General features: G+C 32.7%; 2 protein-coding genes across 2 annotated transcripts; one reads left to right on the top strand and one right to left on the bottom strand.

Moving 5' to 3' along the window:
• The first annotated feature begins 605 nt into the window (after positions 1-605).
• Positions 606-9,453, top strand: LOC113512103 (thioredoxin domain-containing protein 11). The gene is made up of 12 exons (XM_026895886.3): positions 606-1,038; positions 1,376-1,586; positions 2,296-2,419; positions 2,959-3,065; positions 3,497-3,694; positions 3,777-3,983; positions 4,420-4,886; positions 5,338-5,650; positions 5,764-6,003; positions 7,597-7,787; positions 8,212-8,347; positions 9,059-9,453. Exons 1-12 carry the CDS (start codon positions 836-838, stop codon positions 9,344-9,346), a joined length of 2,685 nt encoding a protein of 894 aa, XP_026751687.1. The 5' UTR covers positions 606-835; the 3' UTR covers positions 9,347-9,453.
• A 60-nt stretch (positions 9,454-9,513) lies between these two features.
• On the bottom strand, positions 9,514-16,653 carry LOC113512114 (zinc carboxypeptidase A 1-like). Its single transcript, XM_026895896.3, has 8 exons — positions 16,498-16,653; positions 16,055-16,287; positions 14,782-14,887; positions 13,840-14,051; positions 12,578-12,735; positions 11,330-11,449; positions 10,488-10,626; positions 9,514-9,650 (listed from the first exon to the last, which is right to left on the bottom strand). Exons 1-8 carry the CDS (start codon positions 16,587-16,589, stop codon positions 9,541-9,543), a joined length of 1,170 nt encoding a protein of 389 aa, XP_026751697.1. The 5' UTR covers positions 16,590-16,653; the 3' UTR covers positions 9,514-9,540.
• Between the last annotated feature and the right edge of the window lie 1,186 nt (positions 16,654-17,839).

The following is a 17,839-nucleotide window of genomic DNA, read 5'->3' as shown; positions in this document are numbered from 1 at the left end:
ATATATATATATATATATATATAGTATTATTAACTAGATTGTCATATTTGTAAAGTACCGTAAGAAAAAGGCACGAACTCGACTCTCTCTTCAGTCGTACACTCTTGACAGAGTGGTCGTAGTTTTTATAATAATAGTGGATCGTCGATGAGGTCCTCCTTCGCGACTTGACACTATTGAATATAAGCCTCCTCTTTGGAGGGTTTCGCCAGTAATTACCAGGCTTGGTAGGCGAATTAGCAATCATAGCCAGGCTTCAAAGATGTTTTAAGAAGAACGCTGCTGTCCATCCTTTGCCCTCCTTAGTCGCCTCTCACGCACCCACGGGAAAGGAAGAGATGGCCTATTCTATGCCGGGACCACACGGCCAATATAAGCACCATATCTTTTATGATACCTATTAATATATACCTATATTTTAGACAGAAGCATATTGTAAATAGTTGAACAGTAGTATGAATGTTTATTTATTTTATTATGTTGATAATTGTATGCTGTTGCATAGAATTTTTAGTTCTGTTAGAATAAGGACAGTGCCGGTAGTTACTTCCGCACTTGACAGTAACTGTCACCTAGTGACATGACAGTGATAGATCAAAAATTCGCAGATTTTTCAGCTAAAATGTTACATAGGTAAATTTTCTACGTACCTATTAACCTAAATTGCTATGAAGCATTTAAAATTTCAATAAAATAACTAGAGATTTATTATGAATTTGACTGTATGTTGTGTTTACGTTATCAGTGAACGAACATTCCCTAGTAAATCTATTTTGAAATGCCACATAACCGGTGATTGAAATATAATTTTCTATTTGTTATTGAATGACGTGTAATGTTTCCAACGGCGAACACTGAAGATATCGCACAGGTCACGTCATTTAAAACATATTCAGGTGTTTCTAGCGATGAGCGAGATCCAATTGATAATACACAAATCACAAGACAAAACAGGGAGTTAACATTCAATATGTTGATCAAAGAACTGGTCTTCTGTATAGCTTTGGCTCTGACAACTTATGGAGCTCTACACAATACGTGAGTGTTTTATTTATTTCTCTCGTCAACATATTTGGGAGTTTTTTTCTTCATGTGTTGATTATTATTTATTATTATTGTTACTTTATTACATGCATTATACATTTGTTATTTTGTGATAACTTCCAAAAGAGATATTTTTAAACCTTTTCTATAAAAGGGTTCGCTTTCTGCAATCGGTAACAATTTTTTTTTGTAGACATATTTTGTATTTCTCATTTATTTTAAAATCAAAATAGGTTCCTTGTTAGTATTAATTCTGTCACAGTAGAAACCATTATTTATTTTAAATTTTTGTAAGGTTACTGTACTTCATATGTATTTAATAACATTCCAGACCAACAAAGATATCTAAATACCCACAAGCAGTAAGATTCTTCACTACAGACTCATTAGTAAAAGACTGGTACCGAGGACAGCTGAGTAGTGCTCTTGCTAAAATAAATAGTGCAGATATTTCATTTGTTATGTACTATGCACCTTGGGATGCTGAATCCCAATATGTCCGAGGAGAGTTTGAGAAGGCTGCAATAATTTTAAGCGATTATGTATGTATTTTGAATATTTTTTAATAAAGACTCAGTCAGTGGGTACCTTTAATGAGTGGTTGATGTAGTTGAGGTGTATGGATTTTGATAAGCCTAAAAAAATAAGTAATTGTTTACAAAGAAATTAGTATAGACAAATTTTAGTGATTGTTCAATGTCATAATAACCCCAATTTTATGGGCTTATCAAATAGGATTCTTTGAGATCTACCTTTGTTATATGATATTTTTTTATGCGCTTGCATTTTCAAGTTATAGTGTTCTAAAGATTTCTAGGACTTGGAAAAATTTCTAACATTTTTAATGTTATGATAATTTCACCCCTTTTATGTATCCATCCAATAGGGTACCTTGAGAGGATCAATTTTGGTCCTGTGAAATTTTTTTTACATTTTCGAAGTACAGTGTCCTAAACATTTCTAGGACAGAAAAATTTAAAAATAGTTCTAAAATGAATTAATAACCTATAAATATACCCTAAGGGTGTACTTATTAAACCCAGGATTTAATTTTGGTGATACTCTTAAATGAATTTTAACTAAGTGTGTGGTATTTGCATTTAATAAGTGTTTATTAAAACTGATTCAGATAATTTTATTTTAATATTAACATCCAAATCCAAATAAATTTTTATGACCTTCATGCTCTAAAGTACGAATATATCGTTGAAGCATATTCTCAATATCAATTAATTACTTTTTATATTTTAGGTCCATTTTTCTGCCATAAACTGTTGGAATCCTGGTAGCGAATGCAGACTACATCATAGTAAAATACCATCATGGCCAATTTTAATGGCATATACTATCAATTCCAGAGGAGTACTATACAAAGGTTCAACAGATTTCTTATAGTAAAAAAGACATTAAGTGGCTGCCAAATAATGATCTTCAAATAGGCAAAGGGCTTTGTAAAATGTACTTAATAATTTGGTCAATTACCATGTTTTGCTACACGCATCTTGCATTACTTAAGTTATGTAATCACTCTACTAACCCTTGGGGAAAAATGGTACATACACATAATAAAGTGACTGTGGTCTTTCTACTGCCACTTTAGTGACTGAAATTATTAAATTGTGAAGATGATTTAAACATAAATACTGCCTATATTAATTTTTATATGGGATAATGGGCAAATACACTGATGGCTCACTTGACGAAAAATTATCATCGTATATACTGAATCCCATACCTAATGCATTACTATTCCTAACAATTAATTTTCTGCATGCCAAGTTTCATTTTTCAAACAATACAGCCATGCAATAATAGCTTCTTGGACTGAGAAACAAATACAGTACAGATATCTATATAAACAATCATAGCAACATTTGTCAATTTTCAAAATAATATATATTTCTTCCAAACCAGGTCCCAGAGATGCTCATAGTATGGTAAATTTTCTGCAGTTAATAATGAAGCCATTAGAGAGAGTCTCGACTACAGAACATCTTGTAAATTTATTATCTATCTGTGATGTGAGTATTAAATATACTTGTATTTTGTAATTTAACTATCATACATCCTTGAAAATTTAATCTTTTATACTAATTGATATGGTGAGTGTAAAAATATAATTATAATAGTTTGCTTCATTTACTACTATATATTACACTCATAAATGAGACAAGATTGAAATTACATCCTGTTTTGTTTGTAATTTATATAAATAAATATGTTTGTTAAGAAATTAATTTTTCATTGTTGAACTTTAGTTAGGTTATTGGATATAATTTAAAATAATAAGAAAAAACAAATGGTAGGTACTATTTATTGAATATCGCTCAGAATATCAGAAACCAGATAATAAAAACAAAAAAATTATGAATATATACTTTTAAAGATTTGCACAACAAAAATTGCCACTTAAATTACTGATATAAAAGTGCAAATGTTTATATTATTGCAGGCCGTAGCTGTTGGATATACTCCACTTACAGATACATCACGTTATTACAATATTTGGTATTATGTTGCAATGAAAGTGCGTGAATTCGATCCTGTTGGTGAGATATGCTTTGCTGTAGTTACTTCAGAGGAACTTGCAGTAGATCTTGGGGTTGATGTAATGCCAAATGCAAGACTCATGCTGTGGAATGATACAAAGGTAAGATAGTTATAAAATTTATAAAATTCTGTGTCCCACCATTGAGTTAGGAAAAAATTAACTTGTACATATTGTTATACAGGAATATGTGAATAGTGGTAATCTACAATCTTGGAATGAGACATCCCTTCTACATTGGGTTTTGGAGAACTTCTCACAGCCGGTTGCGCGGGTTATACCCATGTGGAAGAAGGCATTCAGTTTTGAAAGATATGTTGATGGAAATCCTATATTAATATTATTTACTCCATTAAATCCTTTGTATGAACAATTGCCATCTTATGCATTGGTAAGTTGAAAATCATATATTTTTTTATAGAATTTGGAATGGCAAAAGAAGTTGACAGTTCACCTGATGAAAATTCATAACCATTATTTATATAATTATAGCTTATTGACATAAAAGTACCATTAACAAATTTGGCCATTTTTAAGCATTAACTTGAATTGATTTTCTTTTTTTAATTTATGAAAAATGAAGTAATTATTTATATACCTATCATTCAAAATGTATTTATTTGATGAAAACTCAAAAACTTATGTTTATCCTTAATACTCAATATGATATATTGTATATTTATATAATAATATTGATTATTTGACAAATAATTGATACAATGTTCACAACATTGTAATTCCCTATTATTTAATAGAATCCTTTTTATTAAAACTTAATAAAAAATATAATTCTGATTCTTGTATGAAATATTATATTTTTTATTTAGTTACGTGAAGTGGCTATGGAATATTACAACTGCAATAACAATGAGAGCAGTCAATGGACATCAGAATTAATTAAATTGCAACAAGTACAAAGACTCTTATATCAACAAAAGGATTTTTTAAAATTTTGTCAAGAATACAAATTTAAAAAACCTGTAAGAAAACAAAATTTCTTCTACAAGAAGGAGATTGTTTCACAAAACAATAAATATCCCTGGAATAATGTCACTCAGAAAAATCATAAAAGTGGAGCTTTAAATTCTTTTGTGAAAAGAGGACTATCTATTCCAAAAATTACACAGGGCTCTCTTGACGAATCTCAGGTGTTGTCAACTATAGGTTTATTGCAAGAGTGTAGCTCAACAGAATTGCCAGCTGAAAAACTTTTTTATGATAACTATGAACAGTGCCAATCATTTAGCCATGATAGTTTCAATTATGAAGAAAATTCAAAAGAATATAAGTTCAAGTAAGCAAAATTATTTTAATATTATAATTAGCATTTTTTATTTTTGAAAATAATGTCTAACATTATCTGTCAAAAACATCCTGTAAAATTTAAATCATAACAACTATTCTAGTTTCATAAATAACTGCATTGACATGGAACATGATCTTCTTGTATTTAGCATATTATTTAAAAAAAGGAGTTAATTTATGTTAAAAAAAGATAGCAGGCTGATCTTTACTTGGGAACAGTTTTCTATGTTAAGAAGTGTTACGATGTAACAGTATTATTTTGGAACAGGCCAGTGAAATTTTTTATACTAGGTCTCTTCAGACCACCTCTGATAGTGTCACTGTTTTATGCCACGCATTGTCTGTCATAAAATCATTGTTAAAGTATTATACTATTATATTACAGTTTTTTTAATTAAATAGAAAAATTATATGTAGAAATAAACTATTTCAACTTGCAGTTTAGAAACAACAATGTTACCTTTAGAAGATGATCCACTATCACCGGATAATTTGGTGCAAGAGAATGTAAAACATTTTTGTAAACTGATGAAGTTTGCCAACGAGGCAGGTCCTCGTGTGATTCCCGCTAAGGTCCTTGTCAACGATGAGAAACATAATATAACACACATACATGGTTTAGCTTGTGCTAGAAACTTTAGTCTTCATATACTGGCTGTTGACAGTGTTGCCAACCATCATTTCGCTGAATTTTTAGGTATTGATATATCTAATAAAAAAGATAAAACTACTGTTGTTATATTGGATAGTAAGGTAAGAGCCATAATATTGACTTTTTTTTTAATTTGACAATATAGTTGTTACTTTAGTATTGTTATTATTTTTTATTCTAAATGACTTAAATATAAATTATTTTGCATTTACAGCATGAAAGTCAGTATGTTCTCTCTGAGGAATATAGTGCCAAATCAATACGAGATTTTATTTATAATTTTACTAATAAATCGTTGCAACGTTCTCTACGCACGCATGTAGAAGATGCTGCGCACACACATTACTATGGCTCAGAAGGAAAGACAACAAAAAAAGGGACCAATGATAGCAGTATTGAAATAATAGACTTGACAACACGCAGTTTTAAAAAACTCATAAATACACCAGGAACTGTGAGTTATTTCTTTATTACATGATTTTAAATAAAAATAAAAAAAAAACGATATTTTCCGGAAAGAATTTACACTAGTTTTCAGAATAATGGTTTGAGTTCACTGTTTCAGTTTTTGCCAACCTGTTCCTTACATTTTGTACAGAAAACGCCTAGATTATTACAAACACGCACATAAATTCAGATGTTTGTATAATATATATACACCAAAAGGTGAGTGAGTCTGTACAAATCTTAAAAATATTTACACTACCAAGACGGTTGTTCACGGTGTCCTGGAATGTGAGCTGTGGCCTCTCAACGTTTAGAAATCCTCGGAACAGTGAGGTCGGTCCGTGAGTGAGCCTGTGAAGGTCCCAAGAAGCTTCTGTACTTTTAGGTAGAGCTGAGCTGGCTGTACTAGCCATGACTCATATGCACAATGGCCCAAATGAGAGGAAAATAGAGTCTAATTTACATTATATTACATTCAAATTCAAATTCAAATTCAAAAATCATTTATTCATGTAGGACATTTTAGCCGCTTATGAACGTCAAATTTTTACATTATAATTTTATTTTTTTCCCTACCGTCCAGTTCGGTATATAGATCCAATTGAGAAGAACTGGCAAGAAACTCAATTGAATTACTTTTTTTTTTAAAGCCAGTTTATTTACAATGTATATTTATATAGGTGTCTATGTCTAACATTAAATGAAAATTCAGTGCATGAACAACTATTGCCATGCACACTCGTCATTACACTAAAGGTCGTCATAACACGTAGACATTCACAAGATACAAGTAACGACAATAATATGATGTAATAATAATATAGTCACACAATCACACTAATCGTCTGGTTCTCAAGCTTAGTTAGGTAGCATGTGTTATGAGAAATTAGGTAGTGCACACGACCCAGAATACTTAGACTGACTTGAATGGATTTCGAAAAGTTAGTTCCCTAAATTGGCATGGCCGGAAATCATACCCGGAACCTTATTTATGCAAAGTAACATCCCTTGCGCGCGTGTCACCACACAGGTCAACGGAATTATTATTCCTATTAAGAATGTTCACATTTTAGCTTACCAAAGTGAGGCAACGTCGCAAATTCCCAATTATCTGTCAACTGTATAGGAATATTTTAAAAATTTTCAATCATTATGATTCATTATTTAAAAAATGCTCTGATAGTAAACTAGAATGTTAATGATGTATTAAGAACATTTTTAAGCGCTCTCTAAATAGATTTGGATTTTTTTTTATACAACTTAGAATGGCAAACAAGCTGACGGCCCACCTGATGGAAAGTGGTAACCGTCACCTATAGACATGAGCAGTACCATGGACATAAGAGTGTATACTGTTTCGCCCATGATACCCCCCATACGTTGCCATTCCTGAGGACTCGAGTGTTATTCCTCTGTACCCAGTAAATTTACGCCATATCCCACCCTTCAAAACCGAAACACAGCCATGCAAACACAGCTGCTTCATGGTTGTATAAAGTATATAATATTTCATATTTTTAGAGGTATATTTGTATGTAATTTATTTAGTGTATTCTACAATAGCAGTAACAGGTTTGCTTATCGTCCTGTGCACCTGCAGGTGAGGCTGGTGTGCGTGTGCGGGGGCGTGTGCGGCGCGGCGGCGGCGCGGGCGTTGGCGGCGGCGGCGCGCCGGCTTCGCGCCGCTGGTGTTCCGGCGCGGGCGGCACGCCTCGACGCACTGCGCTACGACCTGCCCTGGCACTACTCCGTACACCTCTATCCTACTGTCTTCGTCTTCCCCGCCGATATGTGCGTATTTTTTTTTTCTAATGGAAAGGCAAGTCCGCTTGTGCTATAGTTTTAATAGGTGAGGATGAAGTTAAGTCAGTTGGCCCTTTGTGACATTTAGCAGGAATTAATCATGTTGGTTACTAGGGAGAACCACATGTGGAGGTTGCAATATTAATAGCGGTCCCCATTACTAGCAATTTACCTTTTCCAAGTGGACTTCTACTAATAATGAAATAATTTTAAAACCGTAATTATATTGTTGTAAAGAGATAAAATCCTTAATTTTTAAATTTAAAAATCAATGATATTATCATTTTAGTCATTCATCATCAAGTTCAAATATAGCTGTTTTTACCATATTTTTTTAATGCTAATGCCTATCTATAGTCTTGAGATTTAATGAAATATCGGAATATATTGAGTCTGGTTGTATGCGTTGCAGGGATAAGGAAGCGGAAAGCCGGTCGTACCCGGCGGGCGAGCGTATCACATCGAGCGGGCTGCTGGCGCTGGCGCTACGTTCCCTGTCGGCGCCAGTACACCTGCGCGTGCGCCTGCACATCTGTCAACGCTCTCATGTAAGGAATTCAAAAATAATTGTTATATATGAGATCGGTAATAATGGGGATTAGCGGTCCCCTTGCTAGTGATTTACCCCATTAAGTCAAACTCCACACGGGGAGGACCCCCTGGAAACCGTCATGGTTAATACTTGATGAACTCATCACAATAGTTGTTCTATTCTAATGATTTGACACCTGCTTTCATTCTCACTTGTCATTCCTTACTATTGTGCCGCCAGCGTATACCGAGGGTGCAGGTGATCTTGTTTATGATCCATTAAAAAAGACCTATTAGTCACATAGTTTTCACATTTTGAAACAATGGAAAGGATCTCAATTTCCTTGTATTTTTCTTTTCACAACCAATTTTCATAATTTTTTTGTAATCCATAGTTTACTATGTAATGTCAGAAAAGATCTTTACTTCGGCAGAATGTGTTATTGCTCGTTTCTGCGGTAATTCTAGAAATATTTTCTTAGTGGGTACACCTAAGAAATCTTAACGACATCAACGTCCCTCTGCTGAGCAGCAATTATGACCTACAAAAGGAGGATATAGCCCACAATTATCACGTTGATTAAGTAACTTTGTATAGTTTTTCTTTTTTTGAGTTTTTCTTATAATGACGATGTGGCACGTAATCCGTCATCACTTGGAAATACATAAGACATGTTTGTAAAACTTTTAAATTACTTAATATTTTACGAGCATAAAACTTATTTCAGGCTAACGAGGAAAAGAAGATTTGTTTAAAATATGCGAGGGAGCATGTTACTACGGTCATCGATAGAAACCTTAAATATTGGCGGTGGAGTGAGCAAAGGGAATTGAAAGACGCACTCTTCAAAAGATTGCAATATTTACATCAAATCTCCCTCGATCTCAGCCTTCTTCACATTACGGACCTTAATAGTAAAAATCAGAGATATGAGACTTTATTAAACACCCTTAATTTATTATCAAAAACATGGAAAATAAATATGTCTATTCTTAAAGATAAAAAGACAAGTTGATATTAGATATTGTAATTTGTAAATAGTGTACATTGCTCATTTTGTAAAGTACCTATGTTATTTATTTTTAGGACATAAACTTATTAAAGTGTTGACAAAGTCATGAATTTTATTGTTTTTAATTTATTAAATAACATTTTTCAAATACATAAGCAAAAAGGAGACAATGAGATGATTCAGATTGGTTTTTAAAACTAAAATTCGACATCCTTCCCAAAGAATGAGAGTGTATTTTGTTTAGTGCTGCTTCTCCAACCCCGAACTAAGCTCAATATTGCCGACATTGCTTTCTTTACGTACACCTCTAAAAATAAAGAAGAATGATTAATTTCTAAGGGCATGCTCAACATCATTTAATGTGATTACTTTCTTTACACATCAATATTTAATAATTTTTTTTTTTTAATGTCAAAATAAAACATGTTGACAGCGATGGTCGCGCAATTTTTATACTTCTTTTTTTTTAAGAGTACGATATAATTGTTGGAAACACGGTACAGCAGTGTTTTCAACAATATAAAATAAGGAGAGATTTGCCAGTAGTTGCTACACTTGACAGGCAGGTTGGCAACCGCGGTAAGGCTTTTAGAGATGTTTTAAGAGGGGCACTGCTGCCCATTCCTCTACCATTAGGTTCCTTTAGTTGCCTCTTACAGCACCCACAGGAAAGGAAGTGGTGGCCTATTCTACGCCGGGGCCACACGGACAGTATTTGAAACTTATATTTCCTTATAATAGGTAACGCTATTATTTTTATGAATAGTTTTGTTTTTAACTCGGCGACACCTACATTAAACGTGTAAGATAAGTACTTTATTATTATAGCTTTATTTTTTCACACTTTATAGGATAATTTTTTTCAATGTTAGTTTTTTTTGTTTTTGTCTATGGTCCCCCATATGTAAAAGCCTCCTCCGTCATATTCCAGCCATTTCGATTCCCGGTGGCATCCATCCAATTTTTTCCTGCCACTTCCATGATTTCGTTAACCCACCTTTTTTTGTCTTCCAATGCATCTTTTACCTGTAGGACCCAGCCATTTTGTAATTTGATGGATCCAGCTCGTATCTTTGTACCTAGCTACATGTCCTGCCCATCTCCATTTCTGTTTTATATAGGTACTTATAACTATTTAACTAACCAAGAATGGTATGATCTGTATAGTTAGGATACATCTGATGGTACGGTTTTACTAAGAATACTAGGTCGATGCCCGCTACACCGGTGATGTAGTCACTGAGCGAGCCAGCCACACGTTCGTCGCTGCTGCTTTGATGTACCTGCAATTGGAATCATCATGACTGTAAGCGATATTGATTTGTATTGAAATTATTATCGTATCATCCGTTAATTGTCCTCTGCTGAACGTAGCGTCCCCTTTGGTGAGGTTTTGCCAGTAGTCGCTACGCTTGGCAGGCGAGTTGGCAACCGCAGTTAGGCTTTGGTGACGTTTTAAGAGGGACGCTGCTGCTCATCACTCCACTATTAAGTTTCCTTAGTCGTCTCTTACGACTTACGAAGGAATGGCCCATTTTACGCCGGGAACTCACGACTATTTGAAGTTATTATGATTGACCACAATTTACAAAAAAAAAATACCATACAAAAGGTGGACTAATTACTATACTGTAATATTTGCTAGTCAACCCTTGGAGACGTGCAATGTAAAGCTAGGTATTAAAAAAATAAATTGCAAACACCTATCTACTGCGCAATTTCAGTTGTTGATCTTCATTTACTATGGTCGTGGTTTCGATTACCGCACAATACAAACATCTGTATTTTTATCTATTTATTAAGGAAAATAAACATTACATAATGTGATGTCTTTACTGTAAAAAATAAAAAAGTTCATTGATTCATCATTTTATTAGAGAGAATTTTTGAATATGTCCGGGTGTTTACTAAATTCTATAGTACTTATAGTAGTTCTGCTTAGCTCCCAATAAGATGACGCTGTGCGTAATATAATTTATAATTTACCTCATATAATCGTCCGTCGGGTAACCGTGATTGCCTCGCTGCATATTCGCCGATGTCTTGTAACGTTCGGTAATTGCTTGGGTGTCGAAGAGAATAACGCCATGGATATAATATAAATTCCTAAATACATACAGTGAAATCTTAATCATTAATTTGAATTCGTAGGTATCTATATACTTATCATATTCATTTTTTTTAATAGGTGATAAGTACGCCCGCCTGCTCTATCGGTATACTATGCACTGGCGGGACACCAGTGAGGGATGATAGGTGAGGATGACATCAGGTTAGTTGGTCAATCGTGACAAATTCATAAACAATAAACTACGATGCTTTCCCGGAGGAGCCGGGGGAGGAGGAGGGGAGGTCGACCTGATAGGATGTTGCCCGCAATGGGACCGCTAGTCCTTGTTACTGACAATCCCTTTCTCCCATAAGGGGGGGTCTTGTCAGTAGTACTTTATTATTTTGCTACCTACAGTCACCGGGTTTATTTTTTTATTATGAGAATAAAAACTATCCTATATTTCTGGAGAAAATAATACATATTACAAAAGTTCGTTAAAATCGGTTGAACAATTTCGAAGACTAGCGTGGAACGAAGACGGCATTTTTATATTAAGAATCCAAAAAAAATATTATTAAAGAATAATTATATAATAATAATCATAAGCTTTTTTTATTATATGATCATAATTGTTTAGAATCTTATCTATGATCAATCAGATTTATAGAACTAGTGACGCACTTTCAATATCAGTGACGTTTTGTAATATCTTATATAGTTTATAGGACAATGTAATAACATCAGTTATCGTTTTTTCTTTAGGTAAATATACTTTCATTACATTTATAGGATCATATTATAAGTAAAAAAATATATGTGTGATCCTATAAAGTAAGTAATATTATATTTAAAACAACTAACTCTGACGAAGACTACCGGATGAAGTCGCAACAATAGTCGGAAACGAAAAACACAGTAAGTAAAGGCATTAAATTTCCGTTATCCAGTATCGTATATTTATTATTTAAGAGAATCCTATTATAATATAACAAATGTGAAAGTTTGTAACGATGGATGAATGAATGTTTGTTATTCTTTCGTGTAAAAGCTACGGAACAGATTTGAATTAAATTTGGTACAGAGTAGATTAAATTCAATTTAGCACATAGGTTACTCTATGTATTGATTCACGCGAGTGAAGCTGCGGTATATAGCTAGTATACAATAAATTAACCACTTGCCTTTTTAGGAACAAAGCTAGCATGTAGATGAATCGCTAAATGTATTACATCTCCTAGACGGTGGATATAGTTACGTATTGCTTGCGCTTCAACCGAAGAAAATGGTTTAACACCTGGATAATACTGCGAGCATTGATCTGGAGTTTTGCTGACATCGTCTATAAAAAAATATAACGAATAACTTTAAATACAATAAAATTCTTACTGACATGTGGTATACACATTTCTTTTTATGGGTGAAAATGGAATGTAGCCTCCCCTGCGCTATCGGTATAGAAATTTATGAATTAATCACTATGGTTTCCATGGGGAACCGCGTGGAAACCATAGTGGAAACCATATTTTTTCTGGATGATACAGGAATGGTAACCCCGCCTGCGCTATAGATATACACTGGCGGGGCACCAGTGAGGGATTAAGTTAGCCCATCGTGATGAATACACCTGGAATTAAGCACGATGGTTTCCAAAGTGACCACGTGGAGGTCGACCCGACAAGGTATATTGCTAGCAATGGAACTCCCCTTTTAATATATACATTAGGTATGATTAAACTATCCTTACCAATATTATAAATGTGAAAGTGAGTTTGTTTGTTAACTTATAATGCCTTAACGGCAAATGAATATTTATAAAATTTGATATACACGTACTATATGGGAATGAGAAGGATATAGGCTACTTTTTATCCCCGTAAGCATATCCTGGTTACGCAAACGAAGTCGCGAGTAAAAGTAACTAGTATAGTATAAAGAATACAAGCTTTTTTTATGAATTTACTGGGTACAGGGGAATAACATCTGAGTCCTCAGGAATGGCAACGCATGGGGGTATCATGGGCTTTAATATATTTATTGATATACAAACATACCTGTATCTGTAACACATGTGTGAAAGTGCCATATAACATTTAAATATAATTTCAAATCTTGCAATTTTTTTGTGCTAAAATTTAACTTGATAAATTAAAACCTAGTGACAATGAATAAAGTTTTTTCAGTTGACTTTGCATGAGCTCCCATGTCCACAGGTCGCCTATTAATTATTGTAACCACAGACTAAAATTAGGTATGAAAATAGGTAACACCTGTTACTGATAATAGATAACTACTGCGCTTTTAAATTATAATCTGAATGTATGACGTTAATTTAGAGATTAATGATTACTTATACATATATAATTTGATCAATTCTAATTCTATTCCGATAATTTCATAAATCTATCTATTAATTTTATAGGGTTTATATGTCCATATAATTTACCTTGCCAATGGTATGCAAAATTGCGGTTGATGTTGGTACCGAAACATGTTCCGGGACCATTGTTCTTGTCTACATTCTTGTGCCAAACAGTTGGGCGTGTTTGGTTTCTGACTGTAATATTTCTAGACCATTCGTCAGCACCAAATGAAGGACGGGAGCGTAGTTTTTGAGTGAAATGTATGCCGTCTGGATTACCCATCGGGATTAAGTACCTAATAAAAGTAGTAAGTTTTAATTTTACACTACAGGTAGAGTTATGTCACAGATGATATAGGTAATAGTTGACAGGTATTATTTAATTCCGTAACTAGATAATAATTCCCACTGTAACTTGAAAACACCACCGTTTGTTACAGGTGTGAGTGTGGCGTACACTGATGTCAAGAGCTTCTACGCCGATTTTCTTGTACCTACACGAGTTTTTGATAATCATCAAAGACTTATTGTGAATAGTGACAACTATTTTATGTCCTTCAAAATACGAAGCAAGTAAAATATAAATTATATATCCATGCACCTAGCGGATTCTCGATTTTATTTTTTTATTGATTTGTCACGCTTGATAAGTACGTAGGCGTAGCCATGACAAATTACCGGTTCTATCTATATAATCTTTTATTCTAATAGAGGTGGTAATATAATAAAATTTTTCGTTTGAGTTGAACCGTGGACAGCGAAGAAATATTTATATGTGAAGTCACGAAGTTTATGATTTGTTCTCTTCTCTACCGTCCTTTCATTACCACTTTGTTCTACTTAGTTAATTCTTTCCCTTTCCTTTAACTAGGAACACCACACCAAACATTTCTCACGAGTCGTAAGTATCCGTAGGTACCTATTGATAAATTTCTAATGCGCGTGACCCTGTATTACTTTCAACGGTACCCATAGGTTTCACAGAATAGGAATTACTAATATAATTGATGTAATTGCAATACATACCAATCATAATCATTGAAGAATGGAGTTTGATAGTTGGAGTCATAAAGTAACTTTTCAGCCAGTTCTATCACTGCATTCGAAGCTCCCCATACCATGCCATTAAGTGCTGAAAAGATTTGTCACTATTATATCTTATATAATAGTAACTTGCTCTACTTGATACCGGTATAGATTTGAAAGTATTTATTCTGTACATATAAACTTTTGGTAAATAATATATAAAGATATCAGTAAAACCCGTTTATCAAAATTCGTAATGTGAATTAGAAGAAGTAACTATATCCGGAGATATAGACAGACGCAACAGCGATTTTGTTTCATGTTATGTAAGAAGATGCATCATGGTGTCAATTTTGATCACCATTTTCATTAAATTAATAAGTTTTTATGCACTTTTTTACATTATTTTATCTTAGCGGCCTTATCATTTAAAACACTAATATTTTAATAACTTTTAATTTTATGTTTCTTGTTTGACTAAATTAATTAATTATACAAATCCAATTACATTTAATTATAGCGATACGAACGTTTGAAGCTATATTATATCTAGGTAAGTATTTCATGTACTACAATACAACGAGTAAAGAAGTAGGTACGTAGTGTAATATCTGATATGAACCTTTTATTCCAAGAATTATTGAATCGCTAATTTGTTTTTTGTAATTTTATTTAGGCGAGTATTTATTGTTACATTTCACTTTCTCTAAAGAGTACTCAAGACTATTTGATGACAAATATACTATATGTAGGTATATGATTTGTGGTGGCCCATGAACCATGGTATTCATAATGCTTGAGAATGGGAAAGGATTGTTAATAATGGGGAAGATAATCCTTATTGCGAGCAATATACCATCTCAGATCGACCTTCACGCGGTTCCACCTGGAAATCATCATGGTCAACTGACCTTTAATTTTTACTTACTATTTCTCAATAGTACCTACTCTGCCAGCGTATACTGATAGTGCAGGCGCGATTAATATTCATCATCGTCCAATAAAAAAAAGAACCCCTTTCATCGTTGCCATTTGCAGATATTGACTAGTAATATTGATGTCCCCTTACTTGCACTTCACCCCTAAATATATATACTCAATATTTCTAATAGAGCAGGCATCCCGCTACCCGTGTTAAATAGCAAAGACGAAATGCCTGAACAAATGCACCTCCAATTATAAAAAAAAAGTATGCACGTATACGCAGCCATTCAAACATAGTTACTTCGCGGCTTATATTATTTGTAGATTACATTTAAAATTATACAGGTACCTCCAATAACGAGTATTCCAGGTTTTTTGCTTTGCAAATCACTGTGCAGTTCTAAAGACACAATACTTCTATTTTCTGCAGTGATAGGCTTTAAATACACCAAACGAGCTACTTCCGAGTCATTACGTGTTATGCGTTGAATTATAGTTAATAGAGCCTCGTTGTCGATATACTCTTTATAATTTATTTCATCCCCAAATCTTCGCATTATTCGTATACTCGCTCCGGAGGACCTAAATACATAAATAAATAAATAAATAAATAAATATATATATATATATATATATATATATATATATATATATATATATATATATATATATATATATATATATATATATATATATATATATATATATATATGTGTGTATCATGAAATAAATTTATATTACTTTAATGTGTTTTACCCAAAACATGATATTTATTTATCAATGAACACTCACTGTTCAAAATTTCTTGGTGGAAATAATACCATGAATAAAGAGCCAAAAAAGTATAATATTGTTATTATATAAACTTTAATCTGTAAAAGCATTCTTTATACAATAAAATATATTTGTGAGTTAAATAAATTTAGTCTATCTGACATACGTAGTGATTGTTATTTACTCGACATGTAATAATGACTCAGATAAATTACTATACAGCCAAAATCTTTGGATAACAAAGAAAAACCTTCTTACTATATAGTGTAGGTCATCTATTTATTTTTCTGATTAGAAAATATTATAGAGGTCAGTGTTCGGAATGCATGGATACTAATTGCTCATTTGTTTTGAAACTACTTCTGTTTGTTACGTTATAGCTTCGTATTGTATTCATGAAGCTTGGTAGTTACGACTACTTTGAAGATTAATAAAAAATACGTATGAAATAATTTTCTCCCCATTTATGAAGAACTGATAATGACTCATGACTATACTGTACGGGCCATGCTCTTTGTCTGTCCATTTTGGATGAATTTTAAAACAAGAACAATTAAAAAATCTATGGATATTCTATTCCGAAATATTTGGTCAATTCCTGGAAAAAAAAAATACGACATCGTCATCTTCCTACCCTTACCCCAATCATTTGAGGTCGGCGTAATATGATTTTATCCATATTACAAAAAGATTTGGTTTTTAGTTTTACGACCAGCCACCTGCCTGACGTCAACCCTCTTTTTATAAAATAATGAAAATACTAGTATAGATCTTATGGGGCTTATTTATATATAAATATTAAAGTCCCGATTTAAAACAACATAAACCGTCAAGTCTTGCTCCATAACATTCGACTTTCTATAAACATATCTATTTTATTACAATATTTCTAAAATTTTATTTATCTAGGAAAAATAAAATACGTAAATAATGAATAAATATAGAAAAATGTATGTATGTATTCCAAGGTACAAGTATATATGACGTAGAACATGTATAAAACATATTAGAATAAAAGATATAAGTCACACATCAAATAAAATTATACGTAGGTGGGTAAATGCCCTAATTATAATAATATTGATATCACATGTTGAGTATCATACTTATGTATCATGTACTTAAATATCATTATCTAATTTAATCTTAATAAGGGAAATATTAAATTATAGTTTATCTTTATTCATTTATTGAAAATGATAACATATTTTGAACAAATTATTATATTGCATTATGTAGGTATATTAGTAATATAATAATACGGAGGTTAATAAAAATAAGTATGGTAATGAAATAATAAACTAGTTCATACCAGATACCTTGAAATTAGAATTGCTTGTTTAATTCCGTGGTAGTTAAG

Source organism: Galleria mellonella, unplaced genomic scaffold, assembly GCF_026898425.1.
Source record: "Galleria mellonella isolate WM207_F2 unplaced genomic scaffold, CSIRO_AGI_GalMel_v1 utg139, whole genome shotgun sequence".
In the NCBI taxonomy this organism is placed as follows: domain Eukaryota; kingdom Metazoa; phylum Arthropoda; class Insecta; order Lepidoptera; family Pyralidae; genus Galleria; species Galleria mellonella.
This window is presented reverse-complemented; position numbering and strand designations above follow the sequence as displayed.